The sequence below is a fragment of the Apteryx mantelli genome, chromosome Z (genome assembly GCF_036417845.1).
Source record: "Apteryx mantelli isolate bAptMan1 chromosome Z, bAptMan1.hap1, whole genome shotgun sequence".
Lineage (NCBI taxonomy): Eukaryota > Metazoa > Chordata > Aves > Apterygiformes > Apterygidae > Apteryx > Apteryx mantelli.
The window spans coordinates 58,390,206-58,411,469 of NC_090020.1; the positions used below are offsets into that span (position 1 = coordinate 58,390,206).

At 37.8% G+C, this 21,264-nt stretch overlaps 1 protein-coding gene across 2 annotated transcripts in view; it reads left to right on the top strand.

The window, feature by feature from the left end:
* MCCC2 (methylcrotonyl-CoA carboxylase subunit 2) overlaps positions 1–21,264 on the top strand; it is a 42,509-nt gene that overhangs the window by 8,693 nt on the left and 12,552 nt on the right. For both annotated transcript variants that reach the window (XM_067315265.1, XM_067315266.1), the window contains exons 5-12: positions 169–296; positions 6,176–6,288; positions 11,137–11,250; positions 16,271–16,335; positions 17,176–17,275; positions 18,188–18,283; positions 19,543–19,615; positions 19,830–19,906. In XM_067315265.1, coding sequence (XP_067171366.1) covers positions 169–296; positions 6,176–6,288; positions 11,137–11,250; positions 16,271–16,335; positions 17,176–17,275; positions 18,188–18,283; positions 19,543–19,615; positions 19,830–19,906 — 766 coding nt within the window. The remainder of the gene's footprint in view (positions 1–168; positions 297–6,175; positions 6,289–11,136; positions 11,251–16,270; positions 16,336–17,175; positions 17,276–18,187; positions 18,284–19,542; positions 19,616–19,829; positions 19,907–21,264) is intronic.

Sequence of the window (21,264 nt, forward strand, 5' to 3'; positions counted from 1 at the left end):
CTCAGGTTGCTGTAATAACTTGTTTTTGAGGGAATGCAGGTGAGGAGGGCTTTTTCTTTGAGTATCCCAGAGGCTTCAAGGGTCCTGGGCTTGTTGCATTTCTTAACCAACAAACATGTTTGTTTATTAGAAATATATTTCTCTCTCATAAACTTGTTTTATTTTTAGGGTGGAATGCTTGGTTGTTGCTAATGATGCAACTGTCAAGGGTGGTACCTATTATCCCATCACTGTTAAGAAACATTTACGTGCTCAAGAAATTGCAATGCAAAATCACCTCCCATGTCTGTATTTGGGTAAGTCCCATCGCAGAAATAGCAAATGTCCTGTGCGAAGGGCAGCTCAGGATCTCTAGATAAAAGACTGCTTCTTTAAATGGATGCTATTCAGACTGATGGATCCCCAGATTTGACAACCAAGTATGTGTTTCAGATGTGCGCATATTCAAATGCATTTTCATCAATATTGTGTTACCTCTACAGATTAGTGGCAAATTTTACTGGAGGGCACCCCATCCCTGGCTTCTCAGCAGTTCTTTTTCTGCACTGCTGTAGGCTGTCTGGGTTGTCAAGTTAGGGATGTGGCTATGCCGCTGCGTCACTTCATCCTTATTCCTTCCTCTTCCTCCTGTCATGCATACACAATCCATCCTATAGTCTCATCCAGTCTTAATTCAAGTTATGGTAAGAAGAAAAAAAAAAGTTACTTTGGTTTTTGATGGAGCATATAGGTGTATGAAAGATCATACCAAAGGAGTAAAAAAAAGTCTCAAAGCTAAAAATGTCAATAATAGTTTGAGTCAACATTTTTTTACAATTTGAGGTGGATTTTACTGAAGCAGCAATTTCAGTGTATATTATTTTGCATTTTGAGTTTGTTGAATCCATTGAAGAAGTCTGTGTTTAGCCGAATCTTAGTGTAAGTTTACTTATGTGATACTTTTATTAAAGAAGAAGATCAGAATGCCAAATGTCCTTACTATGTTACAGGTAGTATTTTTTTAGCCTGGTTTCTTAGGAAAGCAAGGACTATCTGATCATGCAGTCTATATTTCAGTCTCAGCTATATTTCAGTCTCAGCTCCCAGTATAATAACTTTTGAACCCATTAACCACTTACAGCCACATTTGAGATGTAGAGATTTCAGAGTTCATATATTCCTATGGGTTTTGTGCAAGTCAGCGTCTGAGTAGAGGAGAAAGACCCTATTACTGTCTCCACTAAAAAAAAAGGAAAGAAGGGTTCAGCCCTCATCTGTCTGCTTGACTTGCTCAGCAGCTGAGAGGCCTCAATCAGTTTAACAATCAGGACATTTGTACTAGCTCAATACTCAGCATAAATGTAGGTCCAAGGTAGCAGCAGCATGTATCATCTCTTGCCCAGCTGGGAGGCCAAACATGCAAAGAATACCAGGAGAAGGATTAAGAGAAATATGAACTTGAAAGTATTGATTGGGTGGATATGGAGACAGTGTGCATGGGGGCTTTATGAGTTTGTCATACTGCAATGGAAAGCATCTTGGAGACAAGGGGAGGGCTAGAGTTAACTCTTTGAGGGTGTTAGTCATAAAAAGCATAAGAAATTTAGCTTAGCTGTTTGCAAAATAATTGTATATTTTAGTCTGAATTACCAGCAAATTCTATCTGTTCCGACATCTCTTATTTTTTTTAGTATATTATCACTGAGCAATTCTGTGTGATTCTGACCTTTTAAGATCTTATGAAATGAGGAACTATGAGACATAAGTTTGCCTCTGAAACAAAAGTTTAATTTTTTATTCTACGTTTGAGATGTGTAGTCCTGGTGTATGTACTGCCTGTCACTAAAAGCTGGTGAATTACTTTACTTTTGCAATTTCTGTATCTGAGCTTGTTTCAGTTCCTTTCAGTTGTTGTAATCAAGAGGGAATGCTTTGTAGTCAGCATTTTGCCATTTTGCCATGTAATGCCATTTGAGCTGCTTCTGCCCTCAGTGGTCCCTGCCTAGGTGTTACTTCTCTGATGTCAAAGCCTGATGCCATCTGTCAATGACAGCCAGCCACTGGTGTGGGCATTTTTTGTGTTCAGGGATTGCCCATTTCACGACATGGATGGTGGTGACTAGGTACTATTTCAAGGCATCTTAAAAAAAAAAAAAAAAGTGTTCTCCATGTGTTCCTTCTGAAGGAGCTGTCTGACCTGCCCATGGGTCTTTTGAAATCTTGCATCATGAAATGACAGCCTTCCTTAACAGTGAAGCCGTTATCAAATCTTGTGAGACCTTCTGGTGCACACCTGCATTTCCTTTCTTTTATAACTGTGAAATTTGATCGGAAATATCATGTTCCAGCCAGGAATCTTTGTTAGACATCCATTCCCTTTGTCATGTGGCAGTGCAATGTTAGGCTCATCAAGACAAGGCAGATGAAAAATCCCAGGAGTCTCAAAGTGGTAAGAGCACGTAGTCTTCAGTCTCTTCAGAGCTGCATGTAGTAAATTACCAAATTCTCTCTCTCTTTTTTTTTTTTTTTGAGAGCAAGTGTCTACTCCTGGATAGTAACTTCACTTGTTTCTCTCCTTTCCCTGTGCTCCAGAGAAGAGCTTGTGGCCTTCCTCAGAAGGGCAGCTTGCATCCAGGATTCTAGCTAGTTCTCATTTCTACCTCCTGCCATTCCATTTTACTAGAGTACATGGTGAAGAGTACCAGCATCCATACCATCAATCACCAAAGGGGTGTAAGGTCCTCTTTTCTCAGTCATTAAATGATAGACTTCTAGAACTGATATATTGAGAAACACATCTATCAAAAACTTGTCTTCCAAACTCTCTTTTTTTTTGTGGTGGCTGTTCTGATTTGTTTTGCTTTGCTAGAACAAAAGAGGAAAAATCTACCTTGGTTTGCAATCCCTCATCTGTTGAGTTTGGGAACATAAGAGTCTATACCCTGGGTCAAACCAAATGTTCCTCTAGCCTAAGGTCTTGTTTTTTATCAGCAACTAAAAGTGGTTCCTTGGATGTTGCCCTAGTGCTTTTTTTGGATTGTTCTGCAATTAGGTAGACTGATCTTGCCTTATTCTTTTTCTTAGGATTCTTAGCATCTTGGTCAAAGTAGGACGGTAAGTGTTGATGCTCTTAATTGTTTTGACTTAATTGTGGCTATAATAATCACAGAATCACAGAATCACAGAATCGCTGAGGTTGGAAGGGACCTCTGGAGATCATCTAGTCCAACCCCCCTGCTCAAGCAGGGTCACCTAGAGCACATTGCACAGGATTGCATCCAGGCGCGTTTTGAATATCTCCAGAGAAGGAGACTCCACAGTCTCTCTGGGCAACCTGTTCCAGTGCTCTGTCACCCTCACAGTGAAAAAGTTTTTCCTCATGTTAAGATGGAAGTGTCTGTGTTTCAGTTTGTGCCCATTGCCTCGCATCCTGTCGCTCGGCACCACTGAAAAGAGTCTGGTCCCATCCTCTCGACACCCTCCCTTTAGATACTTGTACACATTGATAAGATCTCCTCTCAGCCTTCTCTTCTCCAAGCTAAACAGGCCCAGCTCTCTCAGCCTTTCCTCATAAGAGAGATGCTCCAGTCCCCTAATCATCTTTGTGGCCCTTCGCTGGACTTGCTCCAGTAGTGCCACATCCCTCTTGTACTGGGGAGCCCAGAACTGGACGCAGTACTCCAGATGTGGCCTCAGCAGGGCTGAGTAGAGGGGGAGGATCACCTCCCTCGACCTGCTGGCAACACTCTTCCTGATGCACCCCAGGATACCATTGGCCTTCTTGGCCACAAGGGCACATTGCTGCCTCATGGTTAACTTGGTGTCCACCAGCACTCCCAGGTCCTTCTCCGCAGAGCTGCTTTCCAGCAGGTCAACCCCCAACCTGTACTGGTGACTGGGGTTATTCCTCCCCAGGTGCAGGACCCTGCACTTCCCTTTGTTGAACTTCATGAGGTTCCTCTCTGCCCACCTCTCCAGCCTGTCCAAGTCTCTTTGAATGGCAGCACAGCCCTCTGGTGTATCAGCCACTTCTCCCAGTTTTGTATCGTCAGCAAACTTGCTGAGGGTGCACTCTGTCCCTTCATCCAGGTCATTGATGAAGAAGTTGAACAAGACTGGACCCAGTACTGACCCCTGGGGGACACCGCTAGCTACAGGCCTCCAACTAGACTCTGTGCCACTGATCACAACTCTCTGAGCTCTGCCATTCAGCCAGTTCTCAATCCACCTCACTGTCCACTCATCTAACCCACACTTCCTGAGCTTGTCTATGAGGATGCTATGGGAGACAGTGTCAAAAGCCTTGCTGAAGTCTAGGTAGACAACATCCACTGCTCTCCCCTCATCTACCCAGCCAGTCATTCCATCATAGAAGGCTATCAGATTGGTTAGGCATGATTTCCCCTTGGTGAAGCCATGCTGACTACTCCTGATCACCTTCTTTTCCTCCATATGCGTGGAGATGGCTTCCAGGATGAGCTGCTCCATCACCTTTCCAGGGATGGAGGTGAGGCTGACTGGCCTGTAGTTCCCTGGGTCCTCCTTCTTGCCCTTTTTGAAGACTGGGGTGACATTGGCTTTCTTCCAGTCTTCAGGCACCTCTCCTGTTCTCCATGACCTTTCAAAGATGATGGAGAGTGGCTTAGCAATAATGTCCGCCAGCTCCCTCAGCACTCGTGGGTGCATCCCATCAGGGCCCATGGATTTGTGGGTGTCAAGTTTGCTTAAATGATCTCTAACCCACTCCTCCTCCACCAAGGGAAAGTCTTCCTCTCTCCAGACTTTCTCTCTTGCCTCCAGGGTCTGGGGTTCCTGAGGGCTGGCCTGAGCAGTAAAGACTGAAGCAAAGAAGGCATTCAGTAACTCTGCCTTCTCTGCATCCTTCGTCACCAGGGCACCCACCCCATTCAGCAAAGGGCCCACATTTTCCCTAGTCTTCCTCTTGCTGCTGATGTATTTGAAGAAGCCCTTCTTGCTGTCCTTGACATCTCTAGCCAGATTTAATTCCAAAGGGGCCTTAGCCTTCCTCGTTGCATCCCTGCATACTCTGACAACATTCCTATATTCCTCCATATAATATTGGTAATGCCTTCTTGTGTCAGTGAGTAGCCCAGCGGTCTCCACTTCTCCTCGCAGATCCAGACACTTGATGCTTGAATCACCTTGAATTTACCGTGAACTCTGTCACGTTATGGATGTTAGATGACTCTTTTCCATTCTCTGTGAAGAAGCTCTTATCAATACCTGGAAAGATTTTATGAGATGCACTTCCCTGGTGTGAACAGTATTCTTAATCTGGTGTTCCCACAGATCTGTTTCTGCCCTTCAAATTCAGTCGCAGTTATCCTGGACTATCTGCTGGAGATAAGAGACTGGTGTCCCCCTTACCTTAGTCAGTTTGTCTAGTTGCCAGAGTTGACACTGTGTTCAGGAAAGTGATTCTACAAGATGGTGAGGAAGTATCCAAACCCTACTTCATGGTAAAGCTGAATGGCTTACTGGTTATAGTCATTCAGCATGAGAATGTACGTGTGGACTGGTGCTTGTATGTAGAAATTATTCATCAGGAACCTGAGTTCTCAGAGATGCGTGTGGTCTTTCCCTTCCTGGTCTTTTGTTCTTCTTTGAAGTCTTTTGACATGATATATTTTCATGATTTTGGAGTGAAGAGGTGGCTGAAATTGGAGACATAGAAGGTAGAGGGCACAGCATGAGGTGAGGACACGTATAAATGAAGCTTCTTTGAAGACTGTAAGGGTGAAAGGTCTTCGGTATGTCTGTATAATCAGAGGGTGAAAGTACCCAATCTATCAAAGACAGCTAATGGTAATTAGTCTCTTTATTTTGGAACTTGAGAGAGGATTGCAATGGAAAAATTAAGTTAAAACTATGCACTAGAAGTGTTCTTAATTCAAATGTGTTTTGCAGTAAGGTGAGTTTAGAAGTTTGCGTAGAAAAGTACAACTGCATCTCTAAATGCATTTGCATTTATTTTCCATTAAAATGTTTGGGGTCAATATTAGTTGCTTATGTGGGGTTGTTAATTTTATTTTTTCAAGCAGAATATCTTACTATACCTAGATTAATGGCAATACGCTTAGTGATAGCAAATGCTGGACATGCAAATATTTTACTAAAAACTTAAATCTCTGAACAATGTTATATACATATGTTAATGTATTTTCATCCAATTTAGTTGATTCTGGAGGAGCCAATTTACCTCAGCAAGCAGAAGTATTTCCAGATCGAGATCATTTTGGTCGTATTTTTTATAATCAAGCAGTCATGTCCTCACAAGGAATTCCACAGGTAATTTGCTTTTATTTAAGAATGAAACGTACTCACTATTTTTTATGCCTACTGCTTTTGTCTGGTTTGAAGTCTTGTAGCTGTGCTTTACATTTTTGACAGCATGAAGTTGTGTTGACCTAATGGCCCAATCTGGGGATTGGAGGCACTGTAAACACAATGAATGTCCACAAAATGTCATTATAATTTTGAAGAAGCTGTTTTCCTTTTTGGCTTTAGTGTTAATGACATGACCTACCTGCTCCTATCTTGAAGTGGGAGAAAAGAGGAATACACAGTATGATATGTAGGGCCATGTGATGAAGCATTAGGAAATCTCTTGGAACAGTTGATTATTCTGCATCAGTGCTGTAAAGGTGAGGACCCTTTTGATGATGGCTAGTAAATGAGACATACTTTTTGCTAAAAAGGGTGTATGTATATATTTATATATCCATTTTATACACTGCTGTACTGTTTGATGAAACTACCTTGACAACGAGGTCATCTTCTAATGTATTAATGATGCATAGAATTACTGTTAGTCACAGGTCCTGCATTTAGAAGTGTTTCTGTGTCATGGATATTTCAGGTGTCTGGGGACAATTTTTTGATGCAGATGCTGGGCTGGCCAACAAGGGGAGATGCTCTGCTGGGTCTGCTCGTGAAGGGTGCCGAACTGGTTGGGGATGTGATTGCTGATGGCAGCCTTGGCTGCAGTAAAAGTGGATAGCGGAGCATAAGATCCTGAAGGAGTTGAGGAAGGCAAGCACCATTTCAGGAGAGTGGTCTTTGGCTTGTTAAGGGAATTGTTGTGTTGGACCTGTGAGAGGCTGCCAGGAAGGGTGGAGGAGTCCAGGATCTTCACAGATAACCTCCTCCAAGCACAGGAACGGTCCATCTTGATGTGCAGGAAATTTAGCAGACCACCAGAAGCTGGCTTCTTTCTAGCCATTCAGCTCCCAGCCTCTTTGTATCATGGTGTAGCGCTCTCCCTTTGCAGGCTTACTCCCCTTTGCAGGCTGAAGAGTTCTAGCTTACTTAACTGTTTCTCACACAGAAAGTGTTCCGTACCTTTGATGATCCTTGTTTACCTTGTCTAAACCTTTTTCCAGTCCAACTATGTCTTTTTTAAGATGAAGGAACTAGAATTTCCTGCAGTATTCAATATATGAGCTAATCATGGATTTATATAATAGCATAATGTTCTTCACCATTCTCTTTTCTGTTCCTTTCCCAGTAGTTTCTAACACTGATTTTGCCTTTTTGACTACTACTGAGCAATGAGCTAGCGTTTTCATTGAACTGTTTATCTCAATTCCAAGAGCCTGCTCCTGGGTGAAGCTGTCAGCTTGGTGCCCATTACTTTATATGGGCTGGATGAAAGAAGGTGAAGGAAGTTGTCAGGATATTCCACCTGACCAGAAGCATTGTTTTCAAATGTTAGGCTTAGAAATAGCTATTGGTACCTTGAGCAGAGTAAAGGTTTAGCTAACTTGTTGTTTCATCTGAATAATGTTATGGAAATATTTTACCACTGTTTTGTTTTTGGCATATTTGGCTGTTAAACTCGTCATGAATGTAAGGTGGAAATTGGATTTTATTTTATTTTTTTCATTCTTAACTATATCTGTAATTTAGAGGGATAGCTTGACTGGAGCCATTTTCATTTGGATTCTCTGAGTAGCCATGCTTGATTGAATCCTCTAGCCTGAAGGGAAAAAACAGAATGGGATTCTCCCTGGCAGCGTGGAGCACAAGCACTAGTCAAGGGTACAGTATTCCATGTGACCCTAACTTAGCAGACATGGGCTTTGTTATGGTTTCTAAGGCAACTGCGTTTGTGATACCCCTTTGGCACCTTTTGGTGGCATCTCTGTTGGACTTTGGATCTTTAGCCATTTTTTCCTCTTCTGAAGACTCCTGAAATCCACTGTCCCCAGACAAATCTAAGGCTGAAGACTCCCACCATACACTCAATCTCTTTAGCTAGTCTGGCATAGAATAGCTTCTGCAGTTCTTTTGTTTTTAGCAACAATAGTGGAACAATTTTGGTGATTAGCTAGGTATTTTGATGCAAAGTACTGTTTAGCTGGAACAAAAATATGCAGGAGAAAAGATGCTTATGAACTGTAAGCAGCTTATAATGCTTGGCACAAGCTGCTCTTCCCCTGGAGTTGCTGAAAAGTCTAGGTTATACTTCAGATTTGTATGTACAAACAAAATTGGTCCCAGCATTTTTGTGGAACAGCAAGTGAGTGTGTTGTTAAAGAAGATAGTCACGTGGCTGTTGTGCTGAATGAACTTCAGGAGAAGTTTTAATGAACTTTGTTTTTAGTAAAGACTTCAATCGTTATCTGCTGCAGTAATGTGATTTTTAAATGTTGTGTCAAAGATGAAAATGTAAACCCAATTTGCAGGACTGAAATAACTGAGTTTATGCAGGACCCTGTTAGAAAGTCAGTCCTAAAGTTTTGTTGGTATTTTTCTGAAAATTTTGAAAAACTGTGCATGTATTTGTAAAGTTCTTCATAAAGTGGAATTTCTTTCTATTTTGATTACCACTGGGTATCACAGTAGAATAGCACTGTAATTCTATACAACCAAAAAGCAAACTACGTGTAGGAAGGATTTGCCTTTTAACAAAACATAGTTATATTTCTTTTTTGGTATGACACTGACAAAAGTTTAATTTTCTTAGTTTGACACTGACATTTAATTTTTATAATGTATTTATATAAAAAAGGAAAAAAAAGTTTTACGAAAGTGCTTGCTTCATTTAAAAAAATGTTATAGATGTCTATTTATTTTGTTTGAGGAATGTTTCATTTGTTTAATTTCAAAAGGTGCTATAAGCATTTGTAAATCTGCTAAACATTTTATCACCACACAATGTGGTGAATAGAATCATCCTCCCTATCTGAGATGATGTCTTACTAGGAAATGGAGTTAGGAATTTATGCTCCCTCTGGTTACCATTGAGGTCAATTCTTCTGACATGTTAATTTGGACATTGTTAGTTTTATATCTGCTGTTATTTGTTGCAGCCTACCTGAATGTCTGTTTCATCAGCTCACCAGCCCTTTTCAATTCTGACCTTAAAATATTTTTTCTTTTTTTGTCAGTTACCTACGCTGCTTTTAATTTCCTCATCTGCTTTTGCCTGTGACTAATTTATTATACTCCTACTGCAGCTTTAAATTGCACTGATGCCTGTATGGCTGTGAATCAGAAAGCCATGATTAGCTTCCCATTAACCACTTTCCAAGCCCTCACACTCATGTTTTGCATGGATACAATGGGGAGTTGAGTGCTATGTATAAAATACTGTTTCTGTGTATTCAGAACTGTTGATTTTTATTGCTCTTTTAATTGTCTATGCAGTAATTCACTCTGAGTGAAGTTAGTAAGTAGCACATTAGTATGAATGTTTGAGGTCATGCTTTTTGATCTCTGCATTTTGATACGTAATGTATATATTGGAAAAGGTAATATCTGAATTAAAGTTTAAATACAAACACATTTTTCAGCATAAGTGGGTAATTAGAGGAGAAAAAAAAGCAACTCCAAAAACCCTGGGGGAAAAAATCAAATTAACTTTTTCCCCAAGTTACCTCCTTTTTAGAGGCTTACATTGTGTTTATACCTACCTGGTGATATCTATTAAATGCACAAAAGACATATTACAGATTAATCTGTAAGAAATGTGTAATTCTGACTATACTTTAAGATACTGCAAACTGGTTGCTAAAAAAGCTGTATTTGATTTGATGATAGCAGGTTAATAAATGTCATCTGTTCCTGCTTCCGATACAGATAATGTCATCTGGACTTTATTCTGTGCCTCTGTTTGTTATTACTGTGTGCTGCTTTCTTTTAACAGCAAATTTTAGCAATTAGGACAGAAGGCTACTTGATGTCACTTTAGAAAATATCTCCAAATAAAATTTTCACAAAATAACATTATTTTGTGTTTTAGATTTTATTTTTGGTGGTTGTAAAAGAAAGCAATAAATTAGACAATTATTTTCATATTGTCTGCCTTTTCCATATGAGTATTCCATCTTTGCTGTTCTACAAGCTGCTTTGAAAGGATCCTTATTTTCTTGGAAGAGTTCTGAAGGAGAAGTTAAGAGAGGATTTCACTTGCATGATCATATGCTGCTGCTGTATTCATCCTGTCTGGGATCCAGTCAGTTCTGTATAAGTGTTACCAAAGAATTACTAGTTAAAATGTTCATTGGTTAGATGTTCATCTTGCAATTAGACATAAGAATAAAGCAGGTATTATTCACGCTAAAGCCTATAGAGAGTTGTACAACATTCCTTGAAGGTGCCGCTAATGTGGTCATTGTTAATTGATCCATTGGAGAACTGAAGTTACATTGCCTCTCAAGTTGAGGAATTGCCTTCAAAGACTGTTGATGTTGGTGAAATTGTACTCGTTAACAACATCTAAGGCGCTAACTTTTCTCTGCAGAAATAGATTGAGAAGGTCTAAAAGCATAAATACCTAAAGCAGCCTCTTACAGTTTATTGGTAACATAAATTTCCTGGCAGAATGTAGACCTCTAAGTATTCCTCGTATGTAGCTCATGGTACATCATATATGAACTCTCTTTGTGCAGGGTGGTCTGAAAATCATAGGTTGAAGACCGTTGAAGAGTAGAGATACTCTGTTTTTGTTTGTTTGTTTGTTTTTAGAAAAGGTAAAGCACAAATAAAGTTTGTTCTATCTGGGCAAAAATAATCTTGCACTCCTACTCCAGAAGCTGTATTAAATCACTACAATAGATAACAGCTGGTCTGTGCATTTCAATTTTAAAAGGTTGGGCAGCTTGTTAACTTGTGTTATTGTTTTCCCTATAGATAGCAGTAGTAATGGGATCCTGTACAGCAGGAGGAGCATACGTACCTGCAATGGCAGATGAAAGTATTATTGTTGGCAAACAGGGAACAATATTCTTGGGAGGACCACCATTGGTAAGCTTACAAAGATTTTTAGTAACATAGCCAAAAAACCTTTGCATTACTGACAGTTGTACAGCTTAAATATTCAGACCTTTTTGTGAGTTCTTTTTGGATGTTCTGTGGGTTATTTTGTCTTTTTGAAATATATCTGAATGTTTCTATCCTAAATTAAATCTTTTCTATCTGTTATAAAGATACATATATAAATTAGATTTTGTTAAGGTTTTTTAATAATATTGCTACAGATTAATACTTTTAGAATGGTAAGTACATTTTAAATATTCAACTATATTATATAATCTCTAGGTGTGACTTGAAATACAAAAAGTTTACAAGTATGTATATCATATCTCAGAGTCTGGATCAGAGAATTTAAGGAGCATGGCTAATCAATAATTTAAGTCAGTTTACAGACAAGGAAGATACGCTAATGATGGAGTGTGTCATTTTCCTTACGTTCTTAGGAAAATGCTCATAAGGGAAATTGACCTGAAGAACTTCCATGAATTAAAACTCACTTTATAATGGAAGACATAGTGGAGTTTGTCACTGTGCAAAATATTGCAGCATGAGGTAGCTTTAAAATTATAGTGGCTTGGCTCTGTCAGGAAGGGGAGTGTTTCTGAGTGGTCTTTATTTTATTAGAAAAACAGAGCTATACTACTTTATGGTTCAGCATAGACTCACTTTTACACCAAAACAATAATCTTTGCTGACCAAGCAAAGATTACTCAAAGATTACTTATAAATTGTACTTAACATGAGCTTTATCAGAAAAAAAAGAAGTTCCAGTAGTAAACATTACATCAGTGCTAGAGATAACAGGTAAGTCAGCAGTCAGTGGAACTTTTCTAGTCTAGAGGAAGCCTGACTGGATAAACTTGCTTCTTCTTTGAAATGTTGCATCATTGAACAAACTGGTCTGAGGCAGCACTTTGGCTCTGTTTTGGTTACAGTGTTTGGGAACAATCTGGGTGCTTCCTTTGCCAAAGCCAAGTGCAAATTAAATGTCTCAAAGTACTTGCAGCTTTAATATGCATAAATGGAGAAATTACTTCATAACAATGTTGTTGATGAGGATATTGCTCTTACTCAGTTCCTATAGTGCCAGAGGAGGGGGAGTCTGCTGGAGGAATTTGCTTCTTTCCACCACTTAAGTTACTGAGGAAATGTATTAGGTCATTGTTCCATAAACTGTGGGAAAACAACCGCTGACAGAATTTTTGACCAATTTTTAAGTCATGATTATGTTAATTTCCTTGAAAGCCTGAAGAGCTTATCCCATGATGTCATTCTGTGTTTACTTGTATAACATTGTTCTCATCTCCACAGTAAATTTTTTGCAGTTAATTCTTTTCCTTCACTTTAGTTTTGTTCTTTCTTGTTGTCTTGATGCTAAAAGTGGATTCAGCTTTTTAAACACTTTTTTTTCAAAGTTCTATGCATAGATGAGTTTTAATTCTTGTGCAGTTAAAAAAAACCCCAAAATGTATTATTCAAATATATTTTTCTGTGGCTGATAAATCATAATTACAGCTCCAGAACTTCTTAAATAAATTCAGAATGTAGTTGACATAAGGAAAACATGTGGTGGTGGGGTACCCATGAGTACAAGCTTACTTCCTTGTCTTCCTTAATTGAATAATGCATTTAGCTTGAGGTATTTTGTTGTTTCAGTACAGGCCTTCCAAGCTGACAAAAAGAACAGAGTAATCAGCAAAAGCAGATCAATAGCAACTGCTCATTGACGAAACTATGCCATTTAATGCTAACTGATCTACTGCTCATTTCCTGCTAGAATTTCTCTGGCACTAATTGTTTCAAATGTCTTACCTAAGTCTCTGTTCCTGTTTGGATTGTATTAGTCTTGTTCAGCTCATTGTTTATAGGTAAACAAATACAAATTCTCCTTCAAAATTAAGTGTTCTTCTGTAGATTTATCACTGTAATTTAGAAGAATACTAGAAATTTCTTTGTGAAAAGTGATATAAATAGGAATGAAAATTTTAGTTAAGAATAGTAGCATTAGTTGAGTCAGTAGCATTCATATATCTTTTTATTGAGGCAAGAAGATTAGTAGGATGAAAGAAATAGACTTTTACATTTGACTGTTAGTGGTCCGGTTATCTTGTTGTGAATAACTGCCATGGATGCAGGCATGCCTGAGCTGTCTCAGTGCAAAGCCTTTTTAGGTCCAGCACAGTTCATTAGCTCAGACCCAGTGGCGTATAAAGTGGCAGTACTGCCTCCGGGCCTTGCTCAAGCTTAATTTGTTGCAGAAGCTCAGCTAGTAAATCTAAAAGACCTGAGTAAGCTCATCTCTTCTGACAATGTGTTTCCACTGGCGAGAGTGCTGGTGCAGTGCACCTTGAGTGATTCTGCTTAGAGCTAAGACAGTGCTAGAAAGGTACATCAAGACCCAGGCTGGTTCCTGTGAGACTCCTTGGGTGTGTCTGCACTGACCTCCTCAGTAATGTGCTCTGGCAGAGCTTACTTGAAGCCAGTTTCTCTCAAGCTCCGTGCTGGAGCAAGTACAAAATAGGACTGCTAATATCCAGTGCTACCTAGCAAGTTGGCTCTCATTCTAAGAGGATAGTAATCTTCTAACATTGCAAGGGAATTGAGGTCGTACATGTATATCACTTGAGATGTAGAAGTGGTGCAGGAGACTTTTGCCAGGATAGGCAGCTGAAAAAAGGTAGCCTGATTTAAGTCTCAAAGAGAAGACTTGGCAAGTCAGCGATGGTAAGGATATTGCGATGTCAGAAATGAAGAAAGCTTTTCACCACTTCCAGAAGAAGATTCCTGAATTTCAAAACTATCCTCCAATTTCATCTGTTCCTTAGCAACCTGCAGATGTAATGATTTTATCTTTGTGCGTATAGATCAAACTTTAATATCGCTCTACCTGTCAGTGTTCTGTTTGGTAAAGCTTCTCATATTCTCACTGAAAATATTTTGCTTGCCTTCCTCTAAGCATCAAAATTAGTTTGAACTCCCATAGAAACGTCCATTCCAGGTTGTAGCAGATAGTGTAGCCATTATTGTGTATGCTCTGTTCCCCAAGACATCCTTGCCAAAGAAAATTGGTCTGGGTTTTACTGTTCACCTGCCTAAAACCAAACATCCTAAGGAAACAAACAAAAAAACTGGTGCTAGATAGAATCAGTCTTGATGTGTGTGTACTAAAAAGTGTAATGCACATACATTCCAGAGTCTAAAATGCAAGTTTCCTCATTGCTCCTTTTAGAAAGAGCAGATAGATTTCACCATTTTAGAAATAGTAACAGGAGGAGTGTTGGCACAGTACTAGTAACATCGCAAGGACATTCCTCTGCACTCTCTCAAACTAGGAGCTGACATCCTCACTCTTGGCAATGCTGCTTGGGAGCTCAGGATGCCCTGTTGACCTGTAGGCCTCTCCACCATACCATCCTCTCTTGACTCATATCATCGCTCTACAAACTGAAGAAATATGGACTAGATAAATAGTGAGGTGGACTGAAAACTGGCTGAACTGTTGTGCTCAAAGGGGTGTGATCAGCAGCATGAAGTGCAGCTGGAGGCCAGTCACTAGTGGTATCTCCCAGGGGTTGATGCTGGGGCCATTACTGTTTAACATCTTGAGTAATGACCTGGATGGTGGGACAGAGTGCACCCTCAGCAAGTTTACAGACAATACAAATTTGGGAGGAGTGGCTGATGTACCAGATAGCCATGCTGCCATTCAGAGGGACCTCAACAGGCTGGAAAAATGGGCAGACAGGCATCTCATGAAGTTCAGCCAAAGGAAATGCAAATCCCTGCATGTGGGGAGGAATAATCCAGGCACCAGTGCAGGCTGGGGGTCATCTGGTTGGAAAGCAGCTTTACGGAAACGGACCTGGAGGTCCTGGTGGACAAGAAGTTGAACATGAGCCAGCAATGTGCCCTTGCGGTAAAGAAGCCCAACTGCCTCCTGGGTTTCATTAGACAGAGTGATACCAACAGGTTGAGGGAGGTGATCCTTCCCCTCTATTCAGTACATAGGCCACATCTGGAGTGCAAGAGAGATGTGGACCTGCTAGAGTGAGTCAGGCAAAGGGCCACAAAGATGTTTGAGAGACTGGAGTGTCTGATATATGAAGAGAGGCTGAGAGAGTTGGAACTATTCCTCCTGGAGAGGAGAAAGATCAGGAGGGATCTGATCAAGATGTATAAATACCTGGTGGCAGGAGAGTGAAGAAGATGGAGCCGGACTCTTCTCAGTGGTGCTTCGTGACAGGACAAGAGGCAATGGTTCAAAAAATGCTTCAAAACTGTTTGCCATGCAGTAAATGATACTGTTTTATTTTAAGAAGAAATTCAGTCACTTAAATTATCCTGTCAAATCTAAGATTTGACAGATTGTGAGCATTATGTCATTAATGCACTCTATTTAGAAAATGCTGCTTATTAAATTATTGTGGGTGTAATGGAAGACTTAGGAAATTCAGACTGATGCAGATTGTTTTATGGTTAAAATAAGAAGGTTAAAATTTGTAAAAGAAGTGTTTGTGTAGAGAAAGCAGAGCAGACTTAGAAGAATGCTAAGTTTAAATCAAGATGTTTTTTATTTGAAACAATGCAGTGGAATATCATGCATGAATTGCCTTGTTTTGTTTTTTAAAAAAAGGAATATATATTTTTATGACAGTAATCAATTAACTGATTAAAAACACCTTTTTGTGAAGATGCATGTTAATAAATACAAAGGTTGTATAGATATATACACACACTTAAAAGATATATACAAACATAGCAGTAAATGGAAAATACTCCTGAATAAAAACTACCTATAAATAGTAGATAATAAAGATATAAAAATAGTGATTTAAGCATTTTTGGAAAGATTGTGTGTTTCCACACTTTAAATGCTATGAGGGAGAGTAACTGAGGAAGTCTTATTAAAGAAGAAACATTTTCCAAAGAACTTTTCCATTACTAAGCCTGTGTAAGTATTAATGCAAGACAAGTGCCAATTCTAACCCTTGTCTGTCTTTTTTGGTTGTAGGTTAAAGCAGCAACAGGTGAAGAGGTGTCAGCAGAGGATCTTGGAGGGGCTGATCTTCACTGCAGGTTCAAAAAAATTTTTTTTCCCCAGAGTTAAATTTTTCCACCACTTAGATTTTAGTTGGGCTTCAAAGAAAGATTTTCTGTATCAAAATCTGGTATTGGTGAATCATTTTGTCATTAGTGTGGTGTAGTTAGTTAGTTACCTGAATTAGGATCTTTTTTTCATTCATTACTTTAAAATACTTAAGTGTCTACCTATTGTAATGCAATATCATGCACAATACAGAGGACTTTTCTATACTTTTATGCTTTGATGCTGATTGCTATTAGAATAATACATTTTGAGAAAGAATGTATTTTTGGAGGTTGTATCTTTCTTACTGTCAATTGCAACTTAACTGCAAGTAAAATCGAAAAGCCTATGATTTTTCTAAGAGAATATTTCTTATCAAAATAAAGACCTCTACGTGCTTTTTGGTTTACAAATTAAAACAAACAAATTTAGTTATTACTGTAGAATAAATGTATAGTTTGTTTTTTAATTTACTGAAGTGACTAAAGAATTATTTTTCAGGACAGTTCATCATATTGTGGTAAACATATATTTTTCTTTATAATTTTAAATGAATCTTAATTTCTGTTTGAACAATACTTGGCATCTCTTACATTGTCATTTTGATTTTTGACTTACCAGAGTTCCTGTTTTGTCTTATTTCTGCTATCTTAAGTGAACTGTTTAAAAGAAAAGGTCAGATGTGTGCTTGTTTTTAAAGTAATTTCATAACAACATAGAGAGCTGTGTTTTATCATCCTTTTTTAAAGATATAGTTTTAAGTCTTCAAAAACTCTGATTTTCATTTTTATATATTGTTTTAAAATCTTAATGTTATTATTTGTGTACAGAAAATCTGGTGTAACAGATCATTATGCTTTGGATGACAGTCATGCACTTCATCTAGCTAGGAAAGCTGTAAGAAGTTTAAATCGACAAAAGAAAGTAGATGTAAGTATATGCAATGTTTTCCTGAACACACTGTATTTTTAAATTAAGAATGTTCTTTTTTTCTCTATTTATACAATGTATTTTTTGTCTCTGACTTCTGCAATTATAATCCTACTGTGGTTATTCTAATAAATTCACGGGGACTGCAAGAGAGGGTAAAGCAAGCAGCATAATCAGAACCAAACTTCAGAACCACAGAACCACACTTTAGAATGAACCAAGTCTTGCAAGGTCTTTAATTTGCTTTTAAGCCCAAGTGGTCCTTCCCATTGACTTAACATTAGATATGTGCTGAAGCATCTTTTTGAATATGAATTTTATACAGTTATTAACAAAAGATGGAGAACTAAGGGGATACAGCTAAACCATGTCATTTTGGTAGCTCAGGTTTATAAAGTATTGTATTGATTTAAAAATTTCTATTAGAAAACAGGATGAATAGTATATAGTGGAGGAATTGCCTTAACTTATTCTGGGGGGAGGTATGAAAGGGTGAACTGAGGAATAAAGCTCAGCAGCTGAAGGAAGGCAAGATGTTGCATGTAGTGGCATGGCAAAAATATTGACTGACTTTTCAGATCACTGTCTGTCTAATAGGGATAGGGTGAAAATAAGCAAATGGCATACATGCTTTATTTTTGATAACAGGGTAGAAGTTGTCAAAATGGAGTGCAGATGGAGGTATATGCAGGAGTAGAATGAAGCTGGGGAACAGTATGTTAGAGGGTGTTACTGTCCTTTGATTCAAACTTGATCTTTATGCAGAATGAGAACAACAAGCCAGAAAGAAATGTTGATGTGGTTGCTGAAGAGATGCAGTTGGCAAATTAATTTGCATCTTTAGTTTATTTAATCATAATGTAGGACTAATAATTCCTTTGTTGTGTAAATTGTTTTGTTAAATTGCTACAGGTGACTATAGAACCATCAGAAGAGCCTTTGTTTCCTGCTGATGAAATATATGGAATAGTTGGTGACCAGCTAAAAAGAAACTTTGATGTCAAAGAGGTATGAATATAAACACGAGACACACATGCACATACATGTATATGCTCAGTTTTCTTGCTGGAGGTCACTGTTTATGTCATCTTTGTTTGTCTGGCAGGAATCTGATTCTGGGCATATAATGAATATTTAAATGTAAAACCTTTTAATATATTTTGGATGGTATTGTCTAATAGATCCATTACAGTGGCAATGTGATCTTAAAAATGTAATGCTTTTTGGTTGTACTTTTAAGAAGGATAAGCAAAGATGAGATTTTGATAGTAGTCCAAAAAAGCTGCCAGGAAACAGTGAGCTTTTGTATTGGCCAAACATTCTGTAGACTCAGTTATTTGGATACTAAGTGATACCATAGTTTTCTTTTTCTGCTAATTCTGTGAAGTCGAATATCAAATGTTTAAAGATTTATGGAGGTATGAACATACTAAACAATTCAGTGCTCTCCCGACTGCATGAGGACACTATTGTGCTCTGCTACAGATCTAGTAGTATTTATGTGCCTCAGTACCTTCAGAGACCATACCCTCCCCAATCCTCTGCATAGATCATATTTGAAGCTTTTTTCACTACCAACTATATAGTTATTTTAGAAAGCGTCTTAGCGTATGGCACTCCTGAGATGCTTCGTTAGAATTTACTAGGATTCACTTTGCATTAGGGGGGAAATATATGAACACTTTCACTGAGTCTCACTTATATTACAACCTGGAAAGTTTTAATAGCTTGGATTTAGGTTCTTTTAAATTTGAAATATCACCTGGCAAATGTCTTACTAGTTACAGATGTATATTTATTTAAAATGCTTCTTTGTGTCTCAGAGAAACCTCAGAACAGATTTTTTTTTTTGTATGTCAAAACCTTAAGCAAAGCTGAAAATATACTTATCTCTAAGATATCTCATGCCTCAATATATTTTTGTCTTTATAAAGTTGAGTTTATTGATTAATGGTTAATATACCCAGAGGTACTGTTTTTTGTTGAAATGGAACTGATCAGAAGAACTTTCATAGTGTACAATTTTAACTATTTAGTTACAATATTCTTAATCTTGAAATTCTATTTTTTCATTAGCAGGTAGATAAATCACACTTTAAAAAATGAATGAGCTTTGCCTGCCATCTAGGCTATTTATATGGGGTGTTGCTTGACATTCTCTAAATGGGAAGTGTTTATTTTAAGTTGGATGTTAGCATGTTCTTTCTAAACTAATTAGAAAATATAAAGGATTAGAGTCTAATTTTATTTTTCTGTTTTTTCTTAAGGTCATTGCTAGAATTGTAGATGGAAGTAAATTTGATGAATTCAAAACCTTATATGGGGATACTTTAATCACAGGTATTTAAAAAATATATTAAAATTATTCTGCATATATTCCCACTGGTTTTATCCCAGCTTGATTGATTTTGTTTTGTTCACCCATTGGCATTCTTAATAATAAAGTTTTTTCCTCAAAAGAAGACTGGTTGTTGTTATCAAGGGAAAGTATTATCTATATATTACAGTAAAATAAATATACCTGAAAATGTGTAAACTTACCTTTCTCCTTCAGGATTCGCAAGAATATTTGGTTATCCAGTAGGAATTATTGGAAACAATGGAGTTCTCTTCTCAGAGTCAGCAAAGAAGGTACTTAAATAGGTTATTAGCTGCTTTGCAGTCCAGAAATGAGAGTTCTTTTAGAGAAATAGCTCTTGAAGTAGCATTTAAAATGAGAAACTGCTTTAAAACATGAACATGGACTGACTGCGAAGTCCTCAAGTAAACAAGAAATAGCTTGATAAACTGTAAAAATAATTGACTATTTTAGAAACAGTTCTGTAAATGTTTCTGATGTGAAGTAGCTAGGTCCACAGGAAAACAGTTGCAAAAAGAATAGTTGAATGACAACAACACAGTTGAAACATTATATCCTGAAAATTACGGCTATTAAAATAAAGTCCATGCTGATTGCTTAAAAAAGTATTAGTTAGGATTTTTAACTTCTAAATTGAAGTTCTGCAATGCATCACATCATTGTTTTTCCAATAACTGGAAAACTTCCAGCCTGGATTATAATAATCAGTTCACTGGTTTACCACAGACTTAATTTTCATACTTTGCCTTGGCAGGTCCTGGATTAGACTATTGAATATAATAGGCACATATTTTTTTCTCATTGTCCTAAAAACTGTGAAGTAAAACACCTGCTTTGTAAATAAAAGGCCATTTTTGATGGCATGTTGTAAATGCATTGCAATTAAGTGTGTTTTACAGTTTGAGCTCAGGACTTGAGGAACGCCTTAGAGCTTCTGGCTATGGCACAGTGGTTACTTACCTTGTTCTGTGTTGTTTAGATACAAATTTCTGTATTTTTTTTCAAGACACTATTACCAATTGATTTTTCTTTTTAATAGAAATTATACATGCTGGTTTTCTTTTGGCCGGATTCTGAAACTAATGGTGAGGAAATCAATGCTGAAGATCTATATGAAAAAAGAGACTATTAGGAGAGATTTGGAGAAAGGAAGCAATTTTACTTGATTTATAAATTATTAAAATAATCCACAAAATTGAGTTTCATGTACTGGTGAATACTTTGAACTTTGAGCACTGCAGTAAGTGACACTGATTTCTGGGAGCATTTGTTTAATACAGTTCTTTCCAAATTGAAAATAACCCATTTCCCTTTTTATACTTTCAGTATTTCTCTGATGATTAGTGTTGCAACTTTTTTTTTTCCCTACCACTGAAAAAAAGTAAGGAACTCTTCTCTCTTTGCTCACCTTTGCTGATGTATCAGTACTGTAAGGGGAGATAGTCAAGTATCACTTATTTAACAAGTGGAGAGAGACCTTCATCTGTAATTTCATTTCTTTAAGGGTCATAATCTAACAATATCCTTTTTTTTTTACATTTCTTTTGCATTTTTTTGTAATGAGTTTAGAAACTGTAAAAAAGAATTTGTATGGCAGAAATACTGTGCTGTGTCCTTTTCTCATGAAGAT